The sequence below is a fragment of the Pseudogymnoascus verrucosus genome (assembly GCF_001662655.1).
Source record: "Pseudogymnoascus verrucosus strain UAMH 10579 unplaced genomic scaffold scaffold_26, whole genome shotgun sequence".
Taxonomy (NCBI): Eukaryota; Fungi; Ascomycota; class Leotiomycetes; order Thelebolales; family Thelebolaceae; genus Pseudogymnoascus; species Pseudogymnoascus verrucosus.
In genome coordinates this window covers 280,639-307,530 of record NW_017263677.1, presented here as the reverse complement: position 1 = coordinate 307,530, position 26,892 = coordinate 280,639, and the positions used below count along the sequence as shown (strand labels likewise).

Genomic DNA, 26,892 nt, shown 5'->3' with positions numbered 1-26,892 from the left:
ATGAGGGATGTCTTCCGCACATGATTGTTAGAGCTATTGGGTTTGACAAGACGCTAAATCTTATGTGACTGTGATGGAAATAGGGGTGTAAGGCGGGTAGGCGTCATTGTTGGTGTTGTGGTGGTGAATATTAATGCTGAATATTGCTGAGCGTGGGATGTGTTGGGTGAGGGTATCATATGTGAAAGCGCCTAGTCGGTCGCAGAGCGCGGCATTCGTAGCAGAGCCATTAGGCGCGCATGCTCATTGCCGCCTTCTTAGCCAGGTTGGAGTTTGTAAAAAGACACTGGCCCATTGTAGGCTGAGTGGTAGCCAGCCAATGCGTTGACTTGTTGGCCTGGAGGGAGAGCGTGTTTACGACAAAAACCATTCCAACCCCCAAGGCCTTCTTAACTGCAACTGACGGACGAGGTGAGTACGATTACAGTTCAAGAAGTAAAACGACAGAAGGAGCAATGTCGTCCCGCCAACATTCCAGCAGCCATCCAAGAACCGGCCAGCGGAAAAGAAAACCCCCCAATCAATCCACCTCCAGAAAATAACATGATGATAAACCATCTAGTCCTCGCCTCAAGATAGACGTACAGGCACCCCAAATGATTTCACACCCAAACCACACCCGCCTGTCCGGCTCTATCGTATGTCCAACAAAGCTCCAAGAGCAAATGAACCGTAGTTATTCATCGGGTTATTATAAATAGCCTAATCCCAACGTTCGGGCCATTGGAGGGCCCCTCTATATGGGTCATCCCAATGGAGTATCCCTGAGCTGTTCCCCGTAGATCGGCGGGGATGATACCGGAAGGGGGTGACGCTATGATTTCTCAAATGTTTATATGTCGGTGAAGTTTACACCGACGACGACAGTGGGAAGCTGTGAGGCACGGAAGCTTCACGGTGATGGGATCCGCGGGGAGGGGGATTATGATAAAATCCTCGCCAACTTCCCCAATATCTAAGTAAAATGTGGCTCACACAACCCACAAACCCAACAATGCGGTCCCCTACCACCCCCCCCTCTTCCTCCTCCTCCCATCCCTCATCTCCACAACACCTGCCCAGCAGGCCCCAAACCCACCCACCAACAACAGCAGCAGCTACCTCAACCCCATCCTCCCCAGCTAGCACTCCGACCCAAGCTGCGTCTTTGTGTCCCCCCAGTCCACAACCATCTGCATCACCTCCTCTTTCCTCACCTCCTCCTTCCTCACCTTCCCCAGCCTCACCCTCTACTCCAGCCCCAACCTAACGACCTGGACACTATCCAGCAACGTGTTCAATCGCCCCAGCCAGGTTTCCGAGTTCGCGACGCTAGATACGAATGCCGATGAGGGGTTCTGGGCGGCTACAGTACGGTATCATGATGGTTTACTCTACGTGGTCGTCACGTATATCGACTACGACCCGAAACTAAAAGCCACCTACTATCTCTTCACTACTCTAGATCCCTACGACGACACAGCATGGAGCGCCAGTCTGCAGATCTCCAACCCCCCAAAAACAATCGACCCCGACCTCTTCTGGGACGACGACGACGGGACCCTCTACATAGCCTCCGAATGGGGCGCCATGTACCCCTCCACCCTCACCCTCACCACCAGCACCTCCTCCAGTCCCGCCGCGCGAATCTGGAACGGCACCAGCAACTCCAACCCAGAAGATCCACACATCTACAAGAAAGCCAGCTACCACCACCTCCTCATCGCCGAAGGCAGCTCAGGTTTAAATCACTCCGCTACCATCGCGCGCTCTCCCTCCTCCATTTGGGGGCCGTATGAGAGTTATCCCGGGAATCCGATTTTGACGAATAGAGGGACGGGGGGAGTACTTTCAGACCGTTGGACATGCGGATTTCTTTCAGGATGGGGGTGGGGGGATTGGTGGGGTGCGGCGTTGGCGACGAGGTCGGGTTCGGGGTTTGAGGTGAGTCTGATGGGGAGGGAGACGGTGATGTTCCCCGTGTCGTGGCTGGAGGGGGGGTGGCCTGTTGCGGATCCGGTAAGGGGGGAGATGAGCTGGTGGAATTTACCCCTTTCTGCTTCTCCCCCCCGGCATGACGAGATACTAGTCGATGGAGCAGACATCGTCAATTCCACCCCGGCGAGACAATACCTCGAAACTAGGTCCACCACCGCATCCCCCTCCCATCATCCTACACCATCTCCCCCCCCCGGCCAGCCAAAGACCCTCCAACGCGTCCCCTCATCCGCGAATCTAACTGCCAACTCCGCAGTCAGAGCATCAGATGGCCTAACCTTCATCGCGCGACGGCAGACAGCTACGCTATTCAAATTCAGCGTTGACTTCGACTTTTCGCCGAGGAGGGAGGGGGAGGAGGCAGGGGATCACGGTGTTTATTACCCAGGAACAGCATGTTGATCTTGCTATCGTTTCTAGGCAGCCCGTTGGCGCGGATGGGGTGGTGACGATGGCAGGGAGATAATTGAGGTTTAGAGCTACGACGTTTGGGAAGCTGGGTGTTGCGGTGCCGGAGGAGGGGGTGGTTGATATACCGCGTTCGTGGGGGGGAGGGGGGGGCGGTGAGGCTGGTGGTTGAGGCGAGGGATGATGAGGGGTATATATTCTCTGCTGCCTCGACGCGAGGAAAGAGGGAGGTGAGGGTGATGGGGAGGGCCGGGGCGGAGATTGTTACTAGTGGGACTTGCAGATTCGTTGGTATGTTTATCTGGTGTCTTGTTGCGTGTTGTGAGAATGGTAAGAGAGAGAGAGAGAGAGAGAGAGAGAACGGAAACGCTGATGATTCAATCTAGGAACTCTGATCAGTGCATATGTCACCATCATGAATTAACCCTCCCCCTTCCCCGCGCCTCCAATGCGGTTACGCTGGACGTCGTTCCTTGCGTCCTGCATCCCCCAACGCAGCGCACTGCATTGTCTCACTCAACTACAGGCAAACGCGGACGTACGCACGTATCTGCGATTATGGCACCTGCAAGGCTAGTCATGCCCTCCTGCATACGTTCCACTTGTTAGGGATTGCCTCATTCTGGGGTCGCTAATACCTCGTGCCACTGTGGATTCCGAGGTCGAAGTGTCGACCGAGTGAGACATGCATATTCAGGTGCGGAGTCTCGGCCACGGGGAGAGTGGAGAAAAGAAGAACAAATATTAGCTAGGGGAGAAACAAGTTTTGGGGGAGAGGCAATATTGTGGCGGCACGATGCATGCATGTTCACGCCACATTGGGGAGTTTTGTGATTTTTATCGATTTTATCATCGATATTTATTTTTGGTTCCGGATGAGGATGGTTACTCAAACACCGCCCCCGACGCCACAAACAACAGCTCAACACAACTAAACAACCCTCTGCGTCTCCGTCGCCACCTTCCTAAACCTCCCCCTCAAGAGATCCTTACACGTCGCGCGACTATTCTTAATATTCTCCTTCACAATAACCATCGTCGGCCTCTCGAAAATAAGATCAATCTCCTCGAGCGTCTTATTCTTCGTCTCCGGCATGAACAACAACTGGTAAAACCACCCCACCACCGCGATACCCCCGTAGAACCCCAGACACAGCCCGATGCCCGTGAAGGCCTGGAACATGCCAGTGAAGTTGTAGGTCACGATGAAGCTGGACAGGAACATCCACGCGCTGGACACGGTCATGCCGTAGGAGCGTAGGTAGGTGGGGTAGACTTCCGAGGGAACGACCCAGGTTAGAGTGGCGTAGCAGCCGAAGAAGGCCATGTAGATGACCAGACCCGTCAGATACAGGCCTTGCACCAGAACCGTATCAACGGCAGGGTCGAAGTTATAGCTAACACCCACGAGAATGAGCCCCGTGAAGAAACCAGGCAACATAGCAAGCGCCCAAAACCTGCGTCCACAAAGCTCCATATAAAACACCGCCGGAATAGTCCCCAGCAGCAGCGCCCCCCCTCCAACCAGAGACATATAATTCGCCTGCGTATCATCGAATCCAATCGACCCCATGAGGACGGACATGAAATACATAACCGCGTTGATCCCCGTGAACTGCCCCAGGAAGATCATCATGTTCGCGTAGACGAGAGCGCGACGCGCGCGTGGGTTGGTGAAGAGGTCCATCCAGGGGAAGCGCTTGGTGCGGCCTTCTTGCACTTGGAGGACTTCGAATTCGAGGGAGGACTTCATCTCGTAGAATTCCTCGCGGGATTCGCGCGTTGCGGTGCCGCGGATGCGTTTCCACACCCGGAAGGCGTTGAGGTAGTCGCCTTTGTGCATGAGCCAGCGGGGGGATTCGGGGACGTAGAGCGTGCTGTTGGGTTTTTTTGTTAGACTAGGTTCTTCTGGCGTGGGAAGATGGGGGATGACTTACCCAATTCCCATGATTGTAGAGAAGACGACGGAGGATCCGAGAATGTAGCGCCAGTTCCCTGGGAGTCCCAAGAAGATCGCACCAACAGCGTATCCGAGGACTTCACCAAGTGCAATCATAAGTTGGTACAGGGAGACGAGGTTACCACGCAACCTCCTCTCAACAGTCTCAGCAACATAAACAGGTACAGTTCCGCCCTCAAGTCCAACACCAGACCCGAGAATCAAACGCGCCACAACCAGCATGGGGAAGTCGATCGCGCCGGCGCACAGCGCAGCACCAACCGTATACAGCACACAAGCGATGAGAATCGATATCCTACGCCCGAGGTACTCGTTACAAGGCGAAATCAAGAACGCTCCGATGACAGCTCCAAGCGGCATACCGGCGTTGACCAAACTCGACTGCTTGGAATCGAGCCCGAGGTCCTTGGGGAGATACAGGTTTGCGCCCGAGATGAGGGATTGATCGAGGCCGGAGAGGAGACCGCCCATGGAGGCGAAGACGACGAGGAAGTAGGTGAAGTGCTTGGGGTCCTTGAAGTTGATTGCGAACATGTCCTTTTGCGGACCTGCGGCTTCGATCTCCGTCTCCATCTGCGCGATGAGGGTGTCGACATCTTCGTGCAGGTTGACGTGGTCGTCGTGCTCAAAATCTTGTCCCGGCTTGGTGAACTCGGGAGCCATCCAGTGGGGATCCTTCTCTGGGATTGACGCCATGATGAAGCTGTTTCTTTGAGACCGGCGGTGAAAATTGCTTGCTCTTGTGACAAATGCTGGGGAGGTGAGACCTCATATACAAAATCCACCTGATGAAAATTCGGGCCTTCTCCATTCCCCACGCAGGAGAACGAGGGGATATGTGGAGACATTTTCGCGGGGCATTGGTATTCTCCTCATAACCCTCAAAAAGGAGCCCCGCGGGGGTGTTGGCGCTCTCCTCATATCCCTCAAGGAGGAGCCCCGCGGGGTGTTCGTTGTGCTCGTTGAGCAAATCGACATCATCGTTGTGGATACTCATTGTTTCTCAGTGGTTTTCCGATCCAAAGGTCTAATCGCCGTGTGGCTCCATACTGTTTTTCATGAGCTGCAGGTGGATCACGACTTTGACTGAGCAAATAGAGACAAAATAGAGGCTATCCACCATGCGCATCATTAGTGGGAATAATTGTTGTAGGTACAAATATGATAATCCACCTTGTCCCAATCTCCAATCACTACGCATCTCCATCTCCAAATCGCCCGGCCGAAGAATAGTACCGATGCCGCTACGTAGATCCTATACGAAAATAGCTTCCGTACCAAGAGCCGCCGGTCCGATCTTGGTGGCTCTTGGTGCCTGTTGGTGCGAGTTTGGTGGTAGTTAGGGTGAGACTAAGCCTTCCAACTACCGGTACTGCGGCGCTACCGGATCTCAGGAGTACTCCATTGGGAGTAGCGCCGCGGTCCAGGAATGGCCGCGGCTGAACTCCGGGCTAGAGATTGAGGATTTCTCACCTTGCCCCTTTTGTCGCCGCGCAAGGGAAATTTGGAGAAACGAGAGCGTTGTTGGTGACCAGTTTTCATGATTTTATGGGCCATGCGGGGTCAAGAGGTGGGGAAGAGCTGTTTTGAACGTGCGTGTTATGGGAGTTTCCGTTGATCTTTCAGCAACGGGCAGGGCCCCTTCACTGTCAAAACATGAAGTATGCATGTGCAATACCTGATTTCGTGGTGAGAGTTAGGATTCTCGGGATAGCCAAAATGGGAAGCCGTAATTCACGGCTGAGAGCCGGTCTAGATGTTGAATGGATAACTTGCGGGGAAACATCTGGGGAAGTCAATGCCAAATCGCAACACCTCTTCCAAACATGATGACGAAAGAGGCACAGGGAAGAAGCATTCTGGGAGTTAATGCGACATCTCAACGCCTCTTTCCCAACATGGTGGCGAAAGATGCACAATATTAATATGTGAATAACTGCAAAATCACAGCGCCTCTTCCCAACATGATAACGAAATATGCATGACACAGATCTGTGAATAACTGCGAAATTCAATGCTATCCTATCTAATGACTTTGCAGCTGCACTATGTACTCCAACAAATAAATCGCTCTCCAATATCCCCTCAAACGCCATGCAATGCAACGCGCCCATTTTTATATACGCCAACAATCAAAATATTCACTCTACCACGTCATCAACCAGATGAATCCGCGACCTCAGCAAACCACTGCCTCAACAACGTTGCTAACACACCAGGCAACTCCTTGACATCTCCCACCACAAGGTAGTACTGGAATGGGAACGTATCCAAGTACCTCTCAATCTTGACGTTCGAGGTACCCGTATACTCATCCTTGACAAACTTGGCCTCCTTCAGATCCATAACACTCTCTCCCTTCTTCTTATTCCTCACATCATCCACAATAATGAACACAATCATAATCCTCTCCTCAATCGCCTCACGCAGCAATCTTCGAATCGGCTCATGCTCGCTAGAATCACAAACCCCATCCGAAATAATCAGCTCCAACTGCCACAAATCCGCCGGCGCATTCGACGCCTTCGCCCTCGCCGCACGGAACAACTCAATCGACTCCCTCACCAACCTCGTCACATCCGTGCGCGCCTGCTCGAACCCAAAGTTCTGAAACACGCGCGGTCCCGCGTCAGCAGAGAACGGTGTATCGAAATCGTGCGCCACCTTGACGCTGTCGCCGAAGCCGAGCACGCAGATCTCGCCGACCTCGAGCATGCTGAGGGACTTCGAGACCATGGCGAGCGTCTCGAAGGCTAGCGCGCCGGAGCCGGATTCGCCCATCGACTTGGAGTCGTCGACGGCGAGCATGATTTGGTAGGAGCGCTTGGAGGGGACAGAGCGGCGCATCCAGATCTTGTCGCGCTTGAAGGAGGAGGCGATGTAGGGGATGATACGTTTGATGTTTAGGCGTTTGCCGGTGCGGAAGTCGCCGCGCATCTTGGTAGCTAGTGTGGGGGCGAGGATGAGACGGAGTTGCTCGGTGAGAGAGAGAGATAGGTCGCGGGTAGAGGCCTCGTAGTCGGTCCATAGTTGGCGCGCAGAAGCGGAGTCGCGGGAGAGTTCAACGGCTCCGGAATCATCGATGTGGGTTGCATCTAGCTCTCTGTCCACCTCCTCGACATCATCATCGATATCGGTCGGCTGTTGGGGAACATATTTCTCTGGCTCGCGATCTTCCTTGGCTTGGTGAATTGCGGCTCCGGCACGGCCTTCGTAGGCGTCTGTTGACTCTGGCTGTGCTTCAGCGTCCTCGATATCCATAGCATCATCGTGGTCGACATCGTCCTGCTCAACTTCATCGGGCTGGAAAGCCTCTGGCATCTCTTTGGTTTCCATGTCTATGGCCATTGACTCATCAACCGCATGGGCTTGATCCTCCGTAGCAGTTCCAAGAGCTTGCGTAGAATCCTCCTCCGCTTCCTCGTCTTGAAGATGCTGGAACTCGGACGTTTCGTTCTCAGTATCCATTGGTTGGTCCTGTCCCTTCTCTTGTGACTGGGGAGCGTCGCGAATCTTTGTTTGCTGGCGATGCCAGTTCTCCAGGGCATCACCAAGCTTCTTGAATGGCTGGGCATCGGCGGCGTCCTGTGTCTCGTCGTTCGACGTAGGTGCCTCGCCTTGTGCCTGTCTGCCATTTTCGCCTTCCTCTGCAGCTGCATCTTTCTGTTCAGAGGCGTCGCCACCTCCGCCGCCATCCTCCCTCTGGGCTTTGCTGGATGACTCCTTATTGTCGTCGGCGTTGTTGTTATCTTCTTGATCTTCCCCAACACCCTGCGCTTCGCTTGGAATTACGTTCTCGTCATCTGCCTTAGCGTCCTCGTCGTGATCACGTAGAAGGTTCTCTTGCGTCTCAGGCTCCTCCTCCGCATCTTCACCTTCGGCCTTCTCACCCGCCTCATTGGTGTCTTCTCCTTCGCCCTCCTCATCCTTCTCATCGAGGTCGATCACGTCCAGATCATCTCCCATATCCTGATCCTCTTGGCCCTCCGCGTCTTCGCCATCCATGTTTTTATCGTCACTCTCGTCAACCTCATCACCTTCCTGATCCTCACCTTCAACATCTGAGAGATCTTCCATGCCATCATCCTCGTTATTCATTTCCTTCCCTTCTTCATCTTCTCCATCCAAATCCATGTCATCCGGCAAATCAAGTGCATCGCCATCATCAGCATGCGGATCATGTTTCTCAACATCATCTTGCTGCGTCACCTCCTCGCCCTGCTCAGCTCCAACCTCTTCTTCCTCTTCCTCTCCCTCTCCCTCCTTCTGTTCAGGGGCCGGCTTGTCATTCTCCGTAGCGGCAACTTGTTCGTCCTTATTCTGCTCGCCCTTCGAATCATCTCCCTCCTGATCTTTGTCAGCTTTCTCTCCATCTCCATCCCACATCTTCTCATCCACAGCATTTGGATCTAAATCATCAACATCCCCGGTTTCTTCTTCAATATCGTCCTTGTCATCCTCATCACCAGATCCTTCTTCATCTTCACCCTTCTCCTCAGCTTCACCCATTTCACCTTCCATATCCGCATCTGCCATATCCACTGCATCCTTCTCGTCCTCGATGTCATCCTCCCTGTCTCCCTTGTTGGGCTCCTCGGCCAACTCCGTAAGATCTTCGTCCTCTTGAATATCCTTGCTAATATCATCTGCACCCTCGCCTTCACCAAGTCCTGTTCCACCTTCCAGTTTGTCGGTCTTGCCTTCCTGAGAATCTGATTTCTCCGCAGGAGTGCAGAACCCTTGAGTTGCAATCTGGATGAAGGTCTTTGCTAGAATATAAGTCATTTTGCAGGTCGCTCGGTTGAGCTGGGCATATCTCGCAATGGATTGCTGGAGAATATTGAAATATTGCTCCACAATAGGCAGAGTGACGGCGAACATGGCTCCAGCAACGCGGCTGACCTGGGGGTCGCTGAGATCCAATGACTTCAACAGCGTGAAAGCTTCGTTGATCTGTTGGTTGATCTCGGTGCTGTGCAGGAACGTAAAATTGTTACGAAGGCTGATGTCGTTGTTCGTAAGCCATAGAGGATCTTCTGTTGAAGTTGGCATTGTGGTGATAGACTTTGATAGTTTCTCAACTGCAACAAGAATCGAATCGCAGATCTTCGATATGTTCTTATCAAGGGCCGGGATATCAGCGCCGTTGCCGATCTCCTCAACAATCACGGATTCTGTTGCTGTCCATGGTAGAATCTGGTGGAGGATATAGTCCAGATGAGGATGCGTTGTCTTTAAGAACTCGATATTGACCCGCAGACCCTTAATCGCGTCGTGAACCTCGGTTTCCAGCTCAATATGGCTGGAAGATTGAAGGCCACTGGGCAGTACCGGGAGGCGGTTGTAGGTTTGGCGGAAGATGTCAAACTTTTCAATCCATAGGACTAAGACCTCGTCGACATCAGAGTTGGTCTCGCTGCCGAGTCTGTTGTGTGTCTTAAGCAAGCCCAAGGCGACTCGTAGAATACTTGGCAGCCATTTCAGAGAAGGCTCATACGCAGTAGAGGATAGGACACTTGCGATGTCGTATTGGCCTCCAGACCAAAGACCGGTAGCTTGCTTAATAGATTCGCCAATGGCCACGGAGTCGGAAACAGCCTGCGCGAGTGCGTTTCTCTGTTGGATCACGACTTGAAGTAGACCTTCGAGCAGCCCAGAGCTGCGAGCGACTTCCGCGAGACTCAAGTCTTCATTGTGCCCTCTTGTCGCGAGTCTAGCACGAGGAACCAAGTCCAATGTTTGGCTGTAGTAATAATTGATTCCAGAGAAGTCGAAGGCATCCGATTGAGGCAAGTTGTCAGCGTTAGCCAAGACGACCGAAAGGGAATCTTGCTGTGCAAGGGCGGCAGTGCCCAGGTTGTGTCTGATACCCATTTCGCGCAACTCTTTGAGGGTCTCAGCAAATAGCTTGCGCTTTCTTGTCTTCAAATGCTTGACGGTCACTTTGTTCTCTTCTGTGAGAACGGAGGGTGTGGCCTTTTGAAGCTGCGCTGCTGTAGTGACGATATTATCAAGGAAAGAGTCGATGTATTCCGAGACATTAAGAGTGTCTTCGGGTATTTGAGAAGCATCATCCATCATTCCCACGGTCTTGGAGATATTGATATATCGCGGGCTCTTCTTGGCCCAGTGTGGAACTTGGGCCTCGCAAAGGGCCAACGCAGATTTGTCGACAGTTACAAGAGCCTTGTGGTTCGCAACGACAACGTTTCCGATTGTGCCATCCTGCTCTTCTGGCAATCCTTGCTTCAAAACTATCTCCATTGGTTGACTCAACAGAGCTCTGTACTTTCGAACCAACTTGAACAGCTTGTGGTGAGATCTCTTAGCACTATCTCTGAGGGCCACAATGTTCGTATCTTTCCAACTAGCAAGGAGAAGAACGTCTTTCATTGCTTTCTCAAGAGACACACGGCCCTTGCGCAAGTTTTCGCTCACTTGTCCCTCGTATCGAGAATAGAGCCCGAGGAAGCTCGAAACGGCATTCTCGATTATTGTCATGAGAGGGTAGTCAATGGCGAGCATCTTCAGGTGCTGCTGAAGCTGCTTGATCATTTGCAGGCGTTGGGCATACTGCCCTTGAATGGCCGTAGCAAAGTATGTCTCAAGATCTTTGAGGAGCTTTTGTGCATACGTTCTTAACTCCTCCTCCGAGCTTGAAAGCTCCAGGGGCGCAGCAACAGCGACCTGATAGGCAATGAACCACCAAGACTTTGCGTCATCATCGCACTTCTTATCCTCCATCTCGAATAACTTTGACCAGGTTGTGAGCTCAAGGCGACGCCAGTTGACAATTGTTTGGGTTAATCTGTCATATAGAGCAGTGGCAGAGTTAACTCGGCTCGCCCAGCCACCAAATTGCCATTCATGCATGTAGGTGTGAACTTTCTCAACCTTCGTGATGATTTTTGCAATGGGTTCGGTGTGGTGGAATTCGAGAAGCTCCCTGCACGAAACAAGCACATCGTCGAGCGGCTGCATATGGCCGATCTCGTCCACTTCTTGAAGCTCGCGGAATCGAACTTGGACTTGGTGTATCAATCCCACAAGTTTACGAGCCTCGGGAAGGTTGGGGTCTAGGTAGAAGTTGTAGGTGTCGGAAGTGGTTGTATCTGCACTCAAGGCCTGAATTTTGTCATCCAAAAGAAGCAATGCACCAGGCAAAAGTGACTCCGTTAGTCCGCGAGATGTGGCTTGTCCGCTTCCGTACAATGAAGTATCGCTGTTCCAGATGGTTCCGATACGAGATGCCATCGTACGTATTAACGACGTGATCTTTTCTGCCGGAACGCTCTTGTTTAAGTAGATCTCGGCATGGAGCTTTGCGAGGATAATCGCGGTATCACGAGCAGCATGGTGAATTGTCCCACCAATTGGCTTAGATTCTTCTTCGTCGAAAGCTGGGAAGAGCTCATTAAATTGCTCTTGGTCCTCTTCATTTTCGTCCTCGAAGCTACCTTTGAAGCGGTACAGTCCGCCTTTAACTTCGGCTTCCTCGCGATCGAGCTCAAGGCGCTTGCTCCACTGTTCGAAACAGCTGTGGAAGATATTGTAAAGAATTTGGCGCTGCTCGTCACCGAAACTGTCGATGCCATCAATGCTCGTAATAGTAGCAATCTGGCCAAGGACTTCCAGGGGTTGTTCCAAGCTATTGGAGTCGTCGAACTCGGCTTCACCGCCAAGGAACGGAGTCATTTTGCTAAGAGCCACGATGTTTCGGGCATTGTTCGAAGGCTCTTCTGCGGACATACCAGCCATGAAAAGACCAATTTGCAGGCATCGAAGCATGTTGACAAGTGGAACTGTCATATCGCCATAAGCGCGGAACCTGTCTGAAAATCGGCGGATAATCTGGACAACGTTGCTCTGAAGGAGCTTCAAGCTCTGAATAGAGTCGTCAGAACTGGAAGTGAGCTGGCTGAACAACAAGGCATGCGGTCTCGCTGACAATACAGTGTTCAACAGGTTATTGAATTCTCCTTGGAGCTGATCCAACTCAGAAGTTGTAGGGCGGAAAACTTCTTGAAGCGTCTCTGTGGGTTCGCCCAGTTCATTAATCTCTGCCTCCAACACCTGGCTCCTCAAGTTCGAGTTTTGACTGGTGAGAATGCCTTCGAATTTTTGGAGTGCACCAAGTCTGGTTTGAAGAGCCTGGCTCATTTCAATGTGACGTTCACGCTCCAGCCGTTGCCTCTTGTCGGGATCATATGATCGATCTGGTACATAGAGTGCCAGAACACCAACAGCAAATTGCACCCATCCTAACGCCGAATGTTGTGCCTGGTTGCCCGCATGTTTCTTAACGGCTGCAATTGACACTAACGCAGGCATGAAGTGCTCTTTGATGACGTGTTGAAGCTGTGGAGGGCAGGTGTCTGCTTCATATACAGACTTGAACGATGCTGGATGGAGAACCGCCGATGTGGCCATGGAGTATGACGAGGGTATAGGCAAACTGTCAAGTTCACCTGCAGCCACCCTGAAATTTACAGCGAGTTCTGCACTGTGAGCTCCGACAATATCTACCATAAGCTCAACTAGGAACATATCCATGTCAAGGAAATGGTTCCTGCTCAAGGACGCGCTTGCTTGAATCAACTGGCGACCCATTATTGGCAACTCAGTCTCCAGAAGTCTTAACGAGTTAAGAGTGACATCGCTCGAATTGTGCAGCTTGTGGATGAGTGATGCAGAGAACGAATCACTTATTGGTTGAAGTCCGTCTCCAGAACCCCACAGATAGTCGGTGCTGAAGAGAGGGTTAGACGAGGGGCTAGCAGAAGCCAAATGCATCAAGGACGAAGTTGAATGGTTTGCAAGGACAATAGTCTCTGGGTCGGTAGCGTCGAGGTTGCCTCCTTGACTGAAAGTCTTCGTGTGCATGGCCTGGAGGGCCTTGTATTGGCGTAGAGCTTCAAATTGAGATGCGAGGAATGGAGTGACACTAGCAGTTTCTTTCCCAGCGATGGCCTCGAGCCTCTCTAGTTCGGTGCTCAGCGTTTTAATCAGGGAGCGGCCATCAACATCTGCTGTAAGCAGGGTGTGATGGGCTTTGACCAAAGCAGACATGATTCCAGCGAGCTCTGAAACGGAAATCGAGATCTTCCATCTGAGAGCATCGAACTTAGCAGCCAGTGCCTCCATCTCAAGGAGCATTGCTAGCTTTTCGGTGCTCGAAACTGGTAGTGGTCTAAATTGTAACCACAGAGTCTCCATACTCAGACCAGTAGTCAAGCTGAAACCAGAATCGAAGTTGTCCTTGAGTCTTTTCTGGAACAATTCCACGATGCCGCCCGGTTGCACTTTTGCGAGCCGTGACAGCAATTCCGTTCCTATAGCGAGATGCGCTTGGAATGTTGCCTCTTCAAATTTTCCGGTCTGGGCAAGCCTATACGTCTGCCACCAGAATTGCATGATCTCTCTCAAAACTCGGCTGTGTACAGCCGAATCCGATGACGGGGCATTTTGTAGGAATTCGTGGAATGTCTGTAAACTTTCGCGAAGGAATTCTGCGATGGAGGCCGTTGTATCTTTCGCTACAGATGGGACGCGGTCTCGGACCATTGATCGCTGGAGACGATTCATCTGGGATGGCTTTAAGGTCGATAGCGTGCGGAGCTGTTCTTCTTGGGCCTCTTGACCATCAAGAGCTTCCACCTGGAGCTCAAGGACGGTGCCAAGCCAATAGCTCTGGTTTGCGGTGGCAGGATAATGTTGAAGCAAAGGCACCAGAGGTGAGTTTGTAAGCGTATGGATTGTCTACATTAATTATTCTATCAGTACATGTTTTACAGTTAAAATTGAAGGCAAGGTCACTGACCTGTGACTCTTTGAAGCTCTCTGGGAGACCCAATGCTCCTGCGAGCCCGTCGTACATCTGATTGACAGCGTGTGCCAATCCCTGACTTTTACCAGGCTGAAGAGCCTCTAAGTATCGAGCAATTATCCTGCCAGTCTCTTCGTTAATAAACGCTGGGTTGACGAGGCCATTCTGGATTGCCTGGGCAAATCTGGGAAGCAAATCTGTATCAATTGTGGATACATGGTCCAATGCTACTTTGGTTAGTGAGCCGAGCTGTCCCGAAGGACCTTCTGCTTCCAAGGCTTTAATCAAATTTCCAAATCGCTGTTGAGATGGCTCAAGCACAGGAGGAATTGTAGACTCAACCTCCGAATCGCTAGAGATAATCGGAGTATCAAGGAATATCTCAATAGAACGGTTTCTCATGGCTCTTGAGAGCTCACCGAAACGAGCATCCATCGTCATGAAGAGACGGAAGTTCGGGTGAGGCCTCACAAGTTTTGGTTCTCCGTCTGGCCCGCAATGTTCGTTAATACTCAAGAAGCCAGAAGGCTCAAGCAGAGAGTTCAAACGATCGAGGACAGACGAGCTGCACAAGTTAGCGTTATCGAGGACGAGCCATTTTCCCTCTTCGAGGGCTTTGACCAAAACACCGTCAACCCATTCGAAACGAGCGCTTTCGATCTTGTTTGGGTTGTCAACAAAGTGTTGGCACGTAGTCAAAAATCCCTCCAGCTCTGGGAGTGACGTCTTCTCATAGAGGGAAACCAATACTTGGAGGATCTTGGCGAAATAGTTGGACGAAACTTGATCCGGATTCTTACACATGCTAAGTATCTCAATCGCTTCCTCTGGAACCGCTCGTGGAATGGACGACAAAACTTTGCCTTCAAGGAACACTGACAGACTTTGTAGGAAGGCCGCAGATGATCGTTGGGGATCCAGCTGCTCGAAACCACCTACCAAGTCCATAGTATCAATATCAGAATTCAGCGGGAACACCACCAGCTCAGCTCCGGCAGCAGCAGCTACGTGCTGGACGAGGCTGCTCTTGCCTGAACCTGAAGGGCCGACCAGTATACAAGGCATATTTTGACGGAGACATGTCATGATAGACTCGATCTCTGCGTAGTGCCTCCTCACATCTTCGTGCGGGAATGGGTATCTTTGGATGAGCTGGTTGCGTGGCAGATACGCCATACCCACCTGGTATGCGTCTGATGCGAGATTGGGGAATAGGTGGCGGAAAGGAATTTCGTATCCAAAGACTTGGGTGAAGATTCTGTTCACATGGTCTCTGTCCTTCGCCGTTCGGAATCTTTGGCGGAAGATGAGGTTCAAGAAGTCGACGGGGGTAGCTGCACCCGTGAGAGGGTCATTGGATGCTAATAATTGAAGCCATCTCAATGTGTCACGGAGGTTGAACTCCCAGGGGCCTCCCTCGGAGCCAAATCTTCTCTTGTAGACAACCTCTTGCTCTAGGGCGGATACGAACCCAATTATATTAGCCATAACCGCCTTGTCCATGTCTGGGAAATTGTGCTGGCAAATAAGCGTCAAATCATCGTTTCTAAACACGTCAGCATACACAACGGTAAATCGGTTAACAAAGGAGCTGGGAAGGCCCTTGCGGCCACCTCCTTGGTGGTGAGGGTTCTGGGCCGCAAAAACGGAGAAGTTCGGGTGGCGCTTGAATGTCTGGTCGAGTTCCGAAATGTAGACTTCTCCACGATGATCAAGACATGCGTTCAAACCTTCAAGAACTGATTGTGATGCCAAGTTCATTTCGTCGAGAAGCACCCAATCACCTCTTTGCATTGCTTGAAGGAAAGCCGCATCGCGCCATGCGAAGTTGCCAGCTTCAGCTCCCTCAACGGGGACATCGGACCCAAACAGATCCATAAGATCTGTTTGCTCGGACAAGTTGATACGTGTCAATGGCTTGCCGATGGCCTTTGCGAGAGCTGCAATCAGGGTTGTCTTTCCTACTCCAGGGCTTCCCTCAATGAGAATTGGCTTCTGCACTTGAAGCGCACGGACTACGCGCATCGCGTTGAGCTTCGTGGTAGGAGCATCAAAGGCGAATCCAGTGTCCGCCTGGGAGGCTGCTGCCTTTGGAATTTGGAAATCTCCAAACGCAACGAACGCATCTTCTTTATTGTTCACCTCCACGTTGGTATAGTAGATTGCAGATACGTTGTGGTTGAGGAAGCTGCTTAGTTGCTGCAGGCAAGTTGCTCGCTCCTCAATAATGCTTTCCGGGTTGATAGCAAGTAGTGCAGCTGGGTTGGCACCAAGAGTATCAATGTAAACCATTGCTGCACCATGGAGGATTGCAAAATATGGGTCTTGCGGCTTCGATCCGTTAACGAAGCTGATCCAAGCCAGAAGATCTCTGACGGAGATTGACTGTGTAGAAGACGACCGGTATTTCTTGCCGAACCATTCAGCGAAATCAACCATGGGCTTCGCAAACTTCTTAGTTAGTGCATTCAGCTTGGAGTCAACAATCTGCAACACATCCTCCATCTCGGAAAGCGAGGGAACCCAGATCTCTGTAAAACGGTTGCGCAGTGCCGGAGACAGCTCACGCTTTCCGTAGTCGCCACCAGGGTTCATTGTTGCGAAGAATTGGAATCCCTCAGTCGCTTGGACGAAAGAGTCGGTTATACCCTTTTCGGCAAGTAAAATGGTGCGCTGTGGCTCGAGGACCGAATTTAATCGTTCAAGCACAGAGTCATCGGCCAAGGATATTTCATCCAGCAAGAAGAATTCGCCATCCCTCATTGCCTGAACGAGGCTTCCATCAGACCATTCGAACAATGCCTTAGCCTTGGATTGACCGTTGTAAATGCGTTGCCTCAGGTCGTCTGGGATACTAACACGCTGCTCCTCGCTGAGACTGATGTATGCGGCCGTCAACTGCTCTACGTCCTTCAGAGGGGCATCGGTTTGAAAGTTTAGACCGTTTAGAGCAGCCTTCAGGTCATCCTCAAGCTGCTTTAGAATTGCAGCGCGGTTTCTCACCGGGCGCTGTGCTCCAATCAGATCACCGGTTTCGGTGTTTTGATGCGCATTAACAATATGGAGCTCTTTGCTAAATGCCTCAGCAAGCATTTGACAGACTGTTGTCTTTCCACATCCCGTCTCTCCAACGAGTAATACAGGCTCGTTATTCCGCATCGCATGCGAGACGAGTACGTATAACCTGCGCATGGCACCTGTCCACACAACACCCTGCGCATTCGAGGTTTCGTTGTGCAGCTGGATCTCAGGTGAAGCCTCGGCACTGTACAAGACAGAAGGGTCAATTTTGACTTTCATAACCTTCTCAATGATCTCCTTCACAGCCTGCCTTTCCTCGGTTTTGCGGACCCTCTCCCCAAGTAACATATAGCCATTCGCCGCCAGCTGTTCGCGATTATCGGCATTGCGGAGGGCCCAACGGAATAGGTCACGAAGGGTTGCAAAGCTGTCTTTCTGCTCGAACAATCGGCTGGACTGGCGGAGTCTTGATAGCTCCTTGTAAACCGTCACGATTCTCTTGCAGTCCGAAGGAGCGGTATTCTTGCTGCGGTTCTCCAAGATATACTCCAGCTCATCCTCGGGGATGTCGTCGAAGTGAAGCTCCAAAAATCTGTTTCTGAAGGCACGGGACAGAGTTTTACGCCCACCATATAGACCGGGTGGGTTTTGAGTGGCAAACAACATGAAATTCTCGTGGGGTCGGACAATTTCCTGCGTTTCGGGAATCAGAAGCTCTCTGTTGTCATCGAGAAGTCTGTTCAGTGCTTCTAGAACATCGGTTGGTGCCAAGTTCAGTTCATCCAGCACAATCCAGTGTCCCTCTCGGAGTGCCTGAACTAGAAGACCTTCTTGGAACTTCAATTGCCCATCGGTGCCAGAGACGTAGGTACCGAGATATTCCTGAAGATCGGTGTGTTCGTGATTATTGATTCTGACGAACTTGTTGCCACTGAACTTGGCAAGGTACTCGATCATACTTGTTTTACCAGCTGAAGTGGGACCTTGGACGAGGACTGGGAATCGCCTTGTTGATGTAGCACGAACAAGGTTGAGCATATTACGCTCCACAAAGGGAGTGATAATGTAGTGCGGCTGCTCCTGTGGAGTTTCGCGCCCCTGAAGCATCCAATACTGCCTGTCCCTCTTATTGTTCATAAATCGAACATATTGTCGGCCGTCTTCTGGGTGGCGAGGAGTCTGCGCCAAAAGCGCTTGCGGGTTTCCATGGCTATCGAGAAGGTGGTGGTTAATAAGAGGGACGAGCATTTTCTCAGACTCTCGGTTGAGGAGGGTCAAGAATCCCATCGCAAAGCCTTCGTACAAAGCCCTACGAAGGCCGTATGAGGGAGCAATTTCAGTCACGTAACTTAATACGCGAGTAAGTGTACGCAAACTAAAGTGGGGGACTTGGCTTGCTCCGTCAACGAGTTGCTTCTCATCTGCCATGCGCTTTGTGTTCATGTACAGGCGTGCAACATCGTGGGCGGCCCGCTCATCATTGGTGCTCGAGCTCTTGAGGTAGACTTTGATGACTGCTAGGAGGTCATCCAGGTTCTTGTCGGGGCTGTCCACGTAGATCTCTGTGAACCTCGACCGCAGGCCCATAGGTAAATCCCGCTTTCCGACATCTGTAGCGGGGTTCATGGCTCCAAATATGCGGAAGTTCGGGTGCGCCTGGACTCTTTCTATCTCACCCGTCTCGGAAAGAAGAATGGATGGCTTGGTGCCAGAACCACTCAGAAGGAGGTCTGCAATGCTTTCTAGGGTATCAGGGGATGCCAAGTTGATCTCATCAAGCAACACCCATTCACCATTCCTCGCAGCCTTCACGATATTTCCCTCCACAAATGTGAACGCAAACCCCTTCGAGCCGCCAGAGAGTTGCACATCAAATTGCTCCAAGTTCTTTGAGAACAGTTCCCAGCGAGGTTTGAGAGAGAGCAAAGACTGTAGCTTTGATTCTGTCTTTCTCCTTTTCACTGGAGCCTCTGGCCCTTCTCTTGCCTTGGCAGCATCGAGCTTCTCAAGATCCGACACTATCCTGTCGAACATCTTCGGCGCTTCCCGCCATAATTTGGAAGCTTTAGTCCAATGCCCTTTCGCAACGCACTTGCCTATCGACTCGAGATATTTCTGATTTCTGCTTGCAGAAATACCAGTAGCCGCAAATAAGTCATCAAACTCCTCTTTCAAGGGAATCGCCAAACTCCTGACATTCACCGGCTTGAAGCCACCAAGCAAGTCTCCGACCTCACTCTGCTGAGACAGATTGACGGCGGTGAGCTTGTACCCGAGTGAGTCCGCAAGTTGTTGGATAACAGTCGTTTTACCGATACCTGTCTCGCCAACCAGCAAGACAGGCTCGGCCATTTTCAGGGCAACGCCGACTTGCTCTAGCAGTCTCTTCGCGTGGGTGGTGTTGGCAAATGGCCGGGTCTTCTTGGACAGTTTGCTAACGCGGTGTGATGTTCGTCGCTTGGGGATAGTGACTCTCCCGACCTGTAGATGCGTTTCCGTGTCGTTGAGGCGTGGGACGTGGTTATCCAAATAGTGGGCAGCTCTTTGGGGAGGGATGTGCATCTCCTCTGCAATCGCTGTGATGACGGTTTTTCTAGCTTCTTCGGTTTGAAGGCTGCTCGCAAAGCAGTCCGCAGCCTCCATAAACATCTCATCCTTAGTCCCTTCTGTAATTGGCTCTTCTCCAGTCTTAGAGCCTGCAGCAAGTAGGGTAGCTTCCAGGCGACGGCACCACTTCAATAAATCGCGGGGGCTTATTGGGCGTCCCAAAGAAGTTTTGCTTTTCAAGGCAAACGATGGGTTTTGAGCCAACGAATAGAGGCGCTCATAGACCGAGATAATTCCTGGCAAAAACTTATGAAGCACAGGGTATGTGCCGTTTATAATTTCTTGGAACTCCTGCCGGCTAGGCATTTTAACTGGAACTCTGTTCCATAACCTTGCTCCAAGCATGTGCATCGCTGGAGGATTTTCTTGTCCGTTCATATTCAATGAAGTTCGAATGCTGGCAATCAAACGAAATCCGGGTGCCGCCCGAATCGTCTCTCCTCGGCTGGGTATCAAAAGCTCTCCTCTCTCTATTAATGGTAAAATAACACTGATAACTTCATTAGGCGCACGATCAAGATCTTCAATAAAAACCCAGCGACCTTCACGGATCGCCGTGGTTAATACACCGGCGCGCCACGTAAATGATCCCGGTGTTGTGTCTGTAGCATACATGCCAATTAACATCTTTGCATCTGTCTGCTCATTGAGATGCAGTGTGACCATAGTCGACTCTTTTCCAAGCTCCCGGGCAAAGTCATTAACCAATGATGTCTTGCCTGCTCCAGAAAGCCCATGTATGAGTAGGGGAGAACTTGACAGGAGTGCTTGCGCAAAGTCCTCTTTATTGTTGGCGGTTGTGATTGTGGTAATGAGAGACGAACCCCTTGAGGGCGTCCCATCAGGGCGAGGGAGGAGCACCTGCCCGCACCTGACAACCAGTGGGGAGAGTCCTTGAGGTTGTAGCTGTTGTGGTCTACTTTCAGAAGCCTGCATGGCGAGCCTCATGGCAGCAACATCTTTTATCTTCCGGGCTTCGTAGAGACTTAGAAATCCGTAATCAATATTGTCCCCGTCATAATCTCCCATGACAGGGCTGTTCTTGCCCACATGAGCTGCCAATAGCTCCTCGAGCTTCGCATCAGATGCCGATAATAGCAGCGCAAGTATCCTCGCGGCAAGATATCTGACTACCAGGTTGTCATGTCGTAATAGATTTTGTATCTTACTTGCTGATATCAAGCCAGTATATAATGCCCTATCAAACCTCAGAAGTCGGAAGCCTGCAAGTAAGAGCGACTGCAGTCCCGCATCTGATAGTTCTGAAATATTGCTCGAGGATTCGTCCGACAAATATCGTAATTCGCGGCCGGAGGTGGTATTACTTTGGCTGGTGGTGTAGTTTGCCAAATAAACGTGGAGGTACGGCGCAAACGGTAGAATTCTCGCAAAAGCTTCGATTATGGCAGGATCTTGCTCTTTCCCTTGTCTTCCTTCTACCCATCTTGAACAGGTGTCTGCGAAAATATTCTCGAATCGTGCGAAAACCCTTGTCGTCAATCGTGGTATCGCACCCGCAGCAGCTATCGCATCCAGATACCGTGGAGAGCTTCCGTTGCGAATTATGCTGAGAATTTCAGAGGGTAATTTCCCCAAGACAATCTCATCTTGAAGGATTGCCTCGTGCCCCTTGAACATATTAATTTCGTCCATGGCGCGGGGTATGGCATCGACTCAATGTCGAAGTTTGGTTTGTTATCGCCGCTGTATCTGAACTTTTTTTTGGGGAGCGATGGAAAATCGCATGCACGGACCAACACGCGGCCGCTTCCACCAGGTCCAAATTGCCGCTAGTGGCCGACGGAACCTCGAATTTCTTCAAGCTGCGCGTGTCGATTGTTACTGCACGAGATACCTTAATTACGCCCTCCTTCATACACCCCACGATGTCTTTATCCTGCCAATTCGCGGCCAGAAGTGCCGTTCGCTCCTTGAGGGCCGCCGGGGGAGTTAGAGTTGCATCTGCGACGCTCGCCCAACGGCGATGGAACTCGACAGAGGCTGCGACCAACCCAAAGATCTCCACGATCGTTGACCAGATCAGCCAATTGACTCTTCTCGAGACTGCCGACCTTGTCTCTACTCTTAAGGTGAGATGCACACTCCGCGAGCGTTTGAGATGGCTCAGATGAAGACCGCATGTTCCCCGGGAACTTTTTGCCGTTTCCCCTGTTCCACCAGAGCGCATTAACATCCATTATCTCAAACTTGGTCTATATAACTAACACATCCTCCTTAGACCCGCCTCAACATCCCAGATATGCCAATGGGAGGTTTCGCCGCCGCCGGCCCAGCAGCCCCAGCCGCCGCCGTCGAGGAGGAGGCCGCACCAGTACAAGCCGAGAAGACCCTCTTCAACCTCAAGCTCGACTCTTTCGAGACCGGCTCGAAGCCAAAGATTATTAAGGAGATCAAGAGCATGCTTGGCCTGAGCTTGGTGGATTCGAAGAAGTTCGTTGAGTCGGCACCGAAGATGCTGAGGGAAGCCGTGCCAAAGGAGGAGGCAGACAAGATTGTGGAGCTGTTGAAGGGACTTGGTGCCAAGGTTACGATGGAGTAAACTGGCACCACTGTATATCTAGGAAACGTCATGTTGGGATAGAAGCATTGCCGGGGCGGAAGATATTGTACCATTAGCATAGGGGTGTATAAAATGTACTTCTCTTCAAACTACTGCAACCTCTTTTGACACAATTTCGGTGTCTTCTTAAACTACTGCCATGTCTTTCGATATCATCCCGGCATCGTCCCAGGATCTGTTTCTTGAAATATTGGGGCTATTAAAATTTGTCTTACGTTCGCTACTGAATTGTCGATGACCTTTTTCAGTGCATGGTCAACCCCACGCACCAATAAGTAAGCACATAGGAGAAGTCATTCATAAATGAACAAATATAGGTTTATACGTATGTTAGCCTTTATATTTACCGTTCCTATATTGGTGTTCAAGGGACCATAGGTATTCAACTATGGTGGCTATAACTCTAATTTACTGTCATATAAATTTTATTATTTATCGCCCAAAATATTTAATATTTATTCACCACAACGAGAGGCCTTTAATAAGTCAATATTTAACGTAGTACCCATAATTCTAACAGAAGCTAGATTTATATAAATATTTTGCTTGTCACATAATATTCAGACTTTTGAATAAAAGGCATGTTAAGGCACGAGATGAGCATCCGCCATTTCATAGTCGACCTGATTTCAACTATATCTACACATGTGTTTGGCTTATAAGGTCGTATAGCCTACCCCTATCATAAATCAACAACGGGTCTTGTGGTCTAGTGGTATGATTCTCGCTTAGGGCTCACCCTACAGCTACAATTTGCGAGAGGTCCCCGATTCGATCTCGGGCAAGACCCCATTCTTTTTGCATTTTTCTTCTTTGAAATACATTAGCTATGCTTATATTTTTGTATATTGCAAAAAGGCCGGTGCTAGCCATCAAGCACATGGTTGTTCTCTGCGAAGTTGGGGCCAGTTTCCCGAGGTCTTTAATTACCAAGCCATGAAGTGAGATAATCGTCGGAACCGATCCGGGGTCTGTTCCGACAATTATAAGCACGTGCATTGGATTTTTAAGAATTCTCAGGTTACATGACAGAAGCTGAGGCTGCAGCTGAAGAATTACAGCTGAAGGTAGATTATCAATCATCTACATAGACGTAGTGTAAATATATATATTACAAAAGATTACCAGCGTAAAGTTATTTTGTTCCGGAAGATGATAATAAATAAGCTTGCTTGGATTTTCGAACTTCAAGGTTGACGGCCACACCTACTAGCATACCCCGGCCCCGCTTCGCCGGTTCCAGACCGAGAAATCCAATTCGTAGCTTTTCGACGTACTTGCCGAACAATAAACCGTCCCAACCCCACACTCCCCACGGGTATAAACTTAAGAACTGCGCGCTATCTTCTGCAGTTTCTACCCCTCATTGTGTTGATTTATAGTGTCCGGCGCCGCTATCGTTAAGTTCGAAGCGACACTTGCGAATTCTACTCACGGCGCGCCTTTTCCTCTCTCTCAACAATTTTGTCACAGGCAACCCCTGCTTCTCAACTCACCATGTCCGACTCTGCGAGCAAGTTCACGTCGTCCGCCTTCATCAATGGCATTTATATCCCTTCTGGCCTTCTGATCTTCGGCTGCTTCATCGTTAAGAGCGAATGGCTTCCGTATGCGATTGCTCTTTCAGCAGCTCTTGCAGGATGGAAGATCTTCGACAGCTGTATGTCCACAACCCCTTTCCCACAACATGAGATCCATGAGATAAATGGTCACTGACATACCGCGCAGATCCTAAGGCAGTCCTCAGGCCCGATGCCCTCCAAGAATTCGAGCTGAAGGAGAAGACCATCATTTCCCACAATGTCGCAATGTGAGTAACCACGTCTGGACGCCCTTTTGAAAAACCCCACTGACAACCACCCCCCCACAGCTACCGCTTCAAGCTCCCAACTCCCAACTCGATCCTCGGCCTCCCAATCGGCCAACACATCTCCATCTCCGCGAACCTCCCCACCACGAACCCAGAGGGCGAGGCTATCCGCAAGGATTTCCTCCGCTCCTACACCCCCATCTCCGGTGACCACCAACCCGGCTACTTCGACCTGCTCATCAAGTCCTATCCCACCGGCAACATCTCCAAGTACATGGCCTCCCTGATCGTCGGACAGACCATCAAGGTCAAGGGCCCCAAGGGCGCCATGGTCTACACCCCCAACATGGTCCGCCACTTCGGTATGATCGCAGGTGGCACCGGTATCACCCCCATGCTCCAGGTTATCCGCGCCGTTATCCGCGGCCGCGCTGCTGGAGATACCACTGAGATCGACCTGCTCTTCGCCAACGTCAACGTGGAGGATATCCTGCTCAAGGAGGACCTCGATGCGCTCGCCGCGGCTGATAAGGGATTCCGTGTCCACTACGTCCTTAACAACCCTCCTGAGGGATGGACTGGCGGCGTTGGCTTCGTTACCCCAGAGATGATTGCTAAGTTCCTGCCTAAGGCGGCTGCGGATGTGAAGGTTCTCCTTTGCGGACCACCACCTATGATTAGCGCGATGAAGAAGGCCACTGAGGGTCTGGGATTCACCAAGGCGAAGCCGGTTAGCAAGCTTGAGGACCAGGTCTTTGCGTTTTAAATGGGTGTTGGGTGATGGAATGGTAATGGAGGTTGATAGATGGATAGATAAGACGGGTTGATTTGGGGGTTTGTAAAAGGTTGGTTAGTTTACAGCGGGTGCGCGAGTGGGTTAGATGGGGATGGATATAAAATACAGAGCTATATAGAAGTCTAACTATTTTGCAAACTCAATCATTGTGTCAAATCGATCTTGTGTCTAAATATGCGGTTCTATTCGTGAATATGCCCTCGATATGCCCTCGAGGGCTAAATGCTAGCGATCTCTATTGTCTATCTCCTCCCTGCCGTGAACGGTACCTGAATCAGCAGGGCCGCTCTGATATATATTCCCTTCCCATGCAATCCTTTATTCCCAAATGCAAGTTATGCTCCCTCTAATATCCTGGTATCCTGGTATCCTGGTATCCTGGTATCCTAATAATTCTTTCCCAACCCCATTCCCAATTCCCAATTCCCAACCCCCAATCTATAGCACCGCCTGCGTCGCCAACCCCAGAACTCCAACCATCATCACCCAGCTCACCGACGACGACCTCTCCCCCCACCCCGAAGCATCCGTCGAACTAGTCGTCGAATTATTAACCGGAATATCCACCGTCACACCCGCACTCTGACACGCATTCGTCGCAAGCGTGACCACCTTATCCAAATCAGCCTTCGAGCACGCGGCCTCCACCTTCTTCGTTAAGGAGCTAATGAAAGTCTGGTCCTTGCAGAGACACGTCGCCTCCATATTACAGTTGTTCTCCCCCGCGGCGATAGATAAGGGTCCTAACTGGGGAAAGTGTTAGCAAAATGCTGCGCCGGGGGGGTTGGAGAGGGGAGGACGTACGGCACATAATGGGACGTCTGAGGCGAGGGAATCGAGGGATTGGGCGAGGGAGAGGGCGGGGAGGGCGGCGATGAGGAGGAGGTTTGAGATATGCATTTTGGGTGTGAATATGATTTATGGAAAGTGTCGAGGAACGAGTGACGCGGATAGAGCGGAGGGACGTAGTTAAAGTCTACTGCTAACTTTCGATGCTTTCAGTAGAGCAACGATATGTGGAGAATATGCCGATCGTGCTATGGTTTAGATCCGTTTATCCTTGGCTTATGATGCTTCCCTATCTTCACTCTGCTTTGGTTTGGCTTAGGTCCGTTTCGTTCTGGGTTGATGATGTTTTCTTATATTACAATCACCCCCATCACATCCTTCCACGCCGTCTTATAAACCCAGCTCAACATCCACAAAGCTAGAGTTTCTATTTTGAAACGCACTGCGCAGAAGATCTTAGCTGCGGATAACTACGTCAGAACCGGCCCCCTCGGGGCAAACCATCCCCTTGATTGGCTCCGCCATTGTGAAACGGACAACCGGCAACCTCGTATCCGTTAGAAAGGATAGCGGGCTTTGGAATATTGATCAATTCTTTGGCATGTACAGAGGCACAGAAGACTAAGAGAGTAGTAAAATCACACGGGGGGCGAAGGTGACGCGTCTGTCGTCCATGTATGTAAGTAGGGACCTAGGCTAGGGTCCAAAAAGCTCCCCTAGAGCCGCTTGGCGGACGGCCACCCGCAGGAACGAGAAATTGTGCATGCTGAGATAATAGCCCTCGTATCTTTCAGTCCACAAATGGGAGTCCATTAATCTTTGGTAAGGTGCTGACAATGCTTTTACGGTGTTTGACGATGAGGCTCGTAGGAGCAATTGGTGGTGAGGTGGGGCTGTGCAGGGAGGACGGACGATCTGCGGGGCGGGGCTGTGCACGTTGATACTGTAGGGTTCTTGGCGCGATATGAGACACGGGTGTGGGAGGTCTTATTGGCGCCCTGGAAGTTAAATATGGACTGTAAAACTAAGACGACGTGGAGGTGCGACATGGGCTGTGCTGGTGAAGCTGGTGTGAGGGAGTTGTGGGGGAATATGCGAACTTATTCGGGAAGTCGGG

General features: G+C 51.0%; 6 protein-coding genes and 1 non-coding gene across 7 annotated transcripts; 4 read left to right on the top strand and 3 right to left on the bottom strand.

Annotated features, from left to right (window-relative positions):
* Positions 1-596: 596 nt before the first annotated feature.
* Positions 597-2,473, top strand: VE01_06783 (uncharacterized protein; the record flags this gene model as incomplete). The annotated part of the gene is made up of 2 exons (XM_018276222.2): positions 597-638; positions 1,162-2,473. 2 exons carry the CDS (start codon positions 597-599, stop codon positions 2,377-2,379), a joined length of 1,260 nt encoding a protein of 419 aa, XP_018129824.1. The 3' UTR covers positions 2,380-2,473.
* Positions 2,474-3,211: 738 nt separating this feature from the next.
* Positions 3,212-5,540, bottom strand: VE01_06782 (uncharacterized protein). Its single transcript, XM_018276221.2, has 2 exons — positions 4,323-5,540; positions 3,212-4,262 (listed from the first exon to the last, which is right to left on the bottom strand). The coding sequence occupies exons 1-2, from the start codon at positions 5,039-5,041 to the stop codon at positions 3,317-3,319; spliced, it is 1,665 nt and encodes a 554-aa protein (XP_018129823.1). The 5' UTR covers positions 5,042-5,540; the 3' UTR covers positions 3,212-3,316.
* Positions 5,541-6,349: 809 nt separating this feature from the next.
* On the bottom strand, positions 6,350-21,497 carry VE01_06781 (uncharacterized protein). Its single transcript, XM_018276220.2, has 2 exons — positions 14,166-21,497; positions 6,350-14,104 (listed from the first exon to the last, which is right to left on the bottom strand). The coding sequence occupies exons 1-2, from the start codon at positions 21,450-21,452 to the stop codon at positions 6,503-6,505; spliced, it is 14,889 nt and encodes a 4,962-aa protein (XP_018129822.1). The 5' UTR covers positions 21,453-21,497; the 3' UTR covers positions 6,350-6,502.
* A 135-nt stretch (positions 21,498-21,632) lies between these two features.
* VE01_06780 (uncharacterized protein) lies at positions 21,633-22,472 on the top strand. The gene is made up of 2 exons (XM_018276219.2): positions 21,633-21,889; positions 22,039-22,472. Exons 1-2 carry the CDS (start codon positions 21,686-21,688, stop codon positions 22,357-22,359), a joined length of 525 nt encoding a protein of 174 aa, XP_018129821.1. The 5' UTR covers positions 21,633-21,685; the 3' UTR covers positions 22,360-22,472.
* A 606-nt stretch (positions 22,473-23,078) lies between these two features.
* VE01_06779 lies at positions 23,079-23,171 on the top strand (the record flags this gene model as incomplete). Its single annotated transcript has 1 exon — positions 23,079-23,171. It is a non-coding gene; the product is annotated as a tRNA-Pro (tRNA).
* Positions 23,172-23,561: 390 nt separating this feature from the next.
* On the top strand, positions 23,562-25,139 carry CBR1 (cytochrome b reductase). Its single transcript, XM_018276218.2, has 3 exons — positions 23,562-24,040; positions 24,109-24,190; positions 24,251-25,139. Exons 1-3 carry the CDS (start codon positions 23,878-23,880, stop codon positions 24,954-24,956), a joined length of 951 nt encoding a protein of 316 aa, XP_018129708.1. The 5' UTR covers positions 23,562-23,877; the 3' UTR covers positions 24,957-25,139.
* A 285-nt stretch (positions 25,140-25,424) lies between these two features.
* On the bottom strand, positions 25,425-25,886 carry VE01_06777 (uncharacterized protein; the record flags this gene model as incomplete). The annotated part of the gene is made up of 2 exons (XM_018276217.1): positions 25,425-25,733; positions 25,791-25,886. 2 exons carry the CDS (start codon positions 25,884-25,886, stop codon positions 25,425-25,427), a joined length of 405 nt encoding a protein of 134 aa, XP_018129729.1.
* Between the last annotated feature and the right edge of the window lie 1,006 nt (positions 25,887-26,892).

Excerpts from the sequence above, each read along its gene's own strand:
- VE01_06782 (XM_018276221.2), bottom strand. The coding sequence starts at position 5,041 with ATGGCGTCAATCCCAGAGAAGGATCCCCACTGGATGGCTCCCGAGTTC. Across the intron at positions 4,263-4,322 it reads TCTACAATCATGGGAATTGG|CACGCTCTACGTCCCCGAAT; the intron begins GTAAGTCATCCC and ends AAAACCCAACAG.
- VE01_06781 (XM_018276220.2), bottom strand. The coding sequence starts at position 21,452 with ATGGACGAAATTAATATGTTCAAGGGGCACGAGGCAATCCTTCAAGAT. Across the intron at positions 14,105-14,165 it reads AGAGCTTCAAAGAGTCACAG|ACAATCCATACGCTTACAAA; the intron begins GTCAGTGACCTT and ends TAATTAATGTAG.
- VE01_06780 (XM_018276219.2), top strand. The coding sequence starts at position 21,686 with ATGTCTTTATCCTGCCAATTCGCGGCCAGAAGTGCCGTTCGCTCCTTG. Across the intron at positions 21,890-22,038 it reads ACCTTGTCTCTACTCTTAAG|ACCCGCCTCAACATCCCAGA; the intron begins GTGAGATGCACA and ends CATCCTCCTTAG.
- CBR1 (XM_018276218.2), top strand. The coding sequence starts at position 23,878 with ATGTCCGACTCTGCGAGCAAGTTCACGTCGTCCGCCTTCATCAATGGC. Across the intron at positions 24,041-24,108 it reads ATGGAAGATCTTCGACAGCT|ATCCTAAGGCAGTCCTCAGG; the intron begins GTATGTCCACAA and ends CATACCGCGCAG. Across the intron at positions 24,191-24,250 it reads ATTTCCCACAATGTCGCAAT|CTACCGCTTCAAGCTCCCAA; the intron begins GTGAGTAACCAC and ends ACCCCCCCACAG.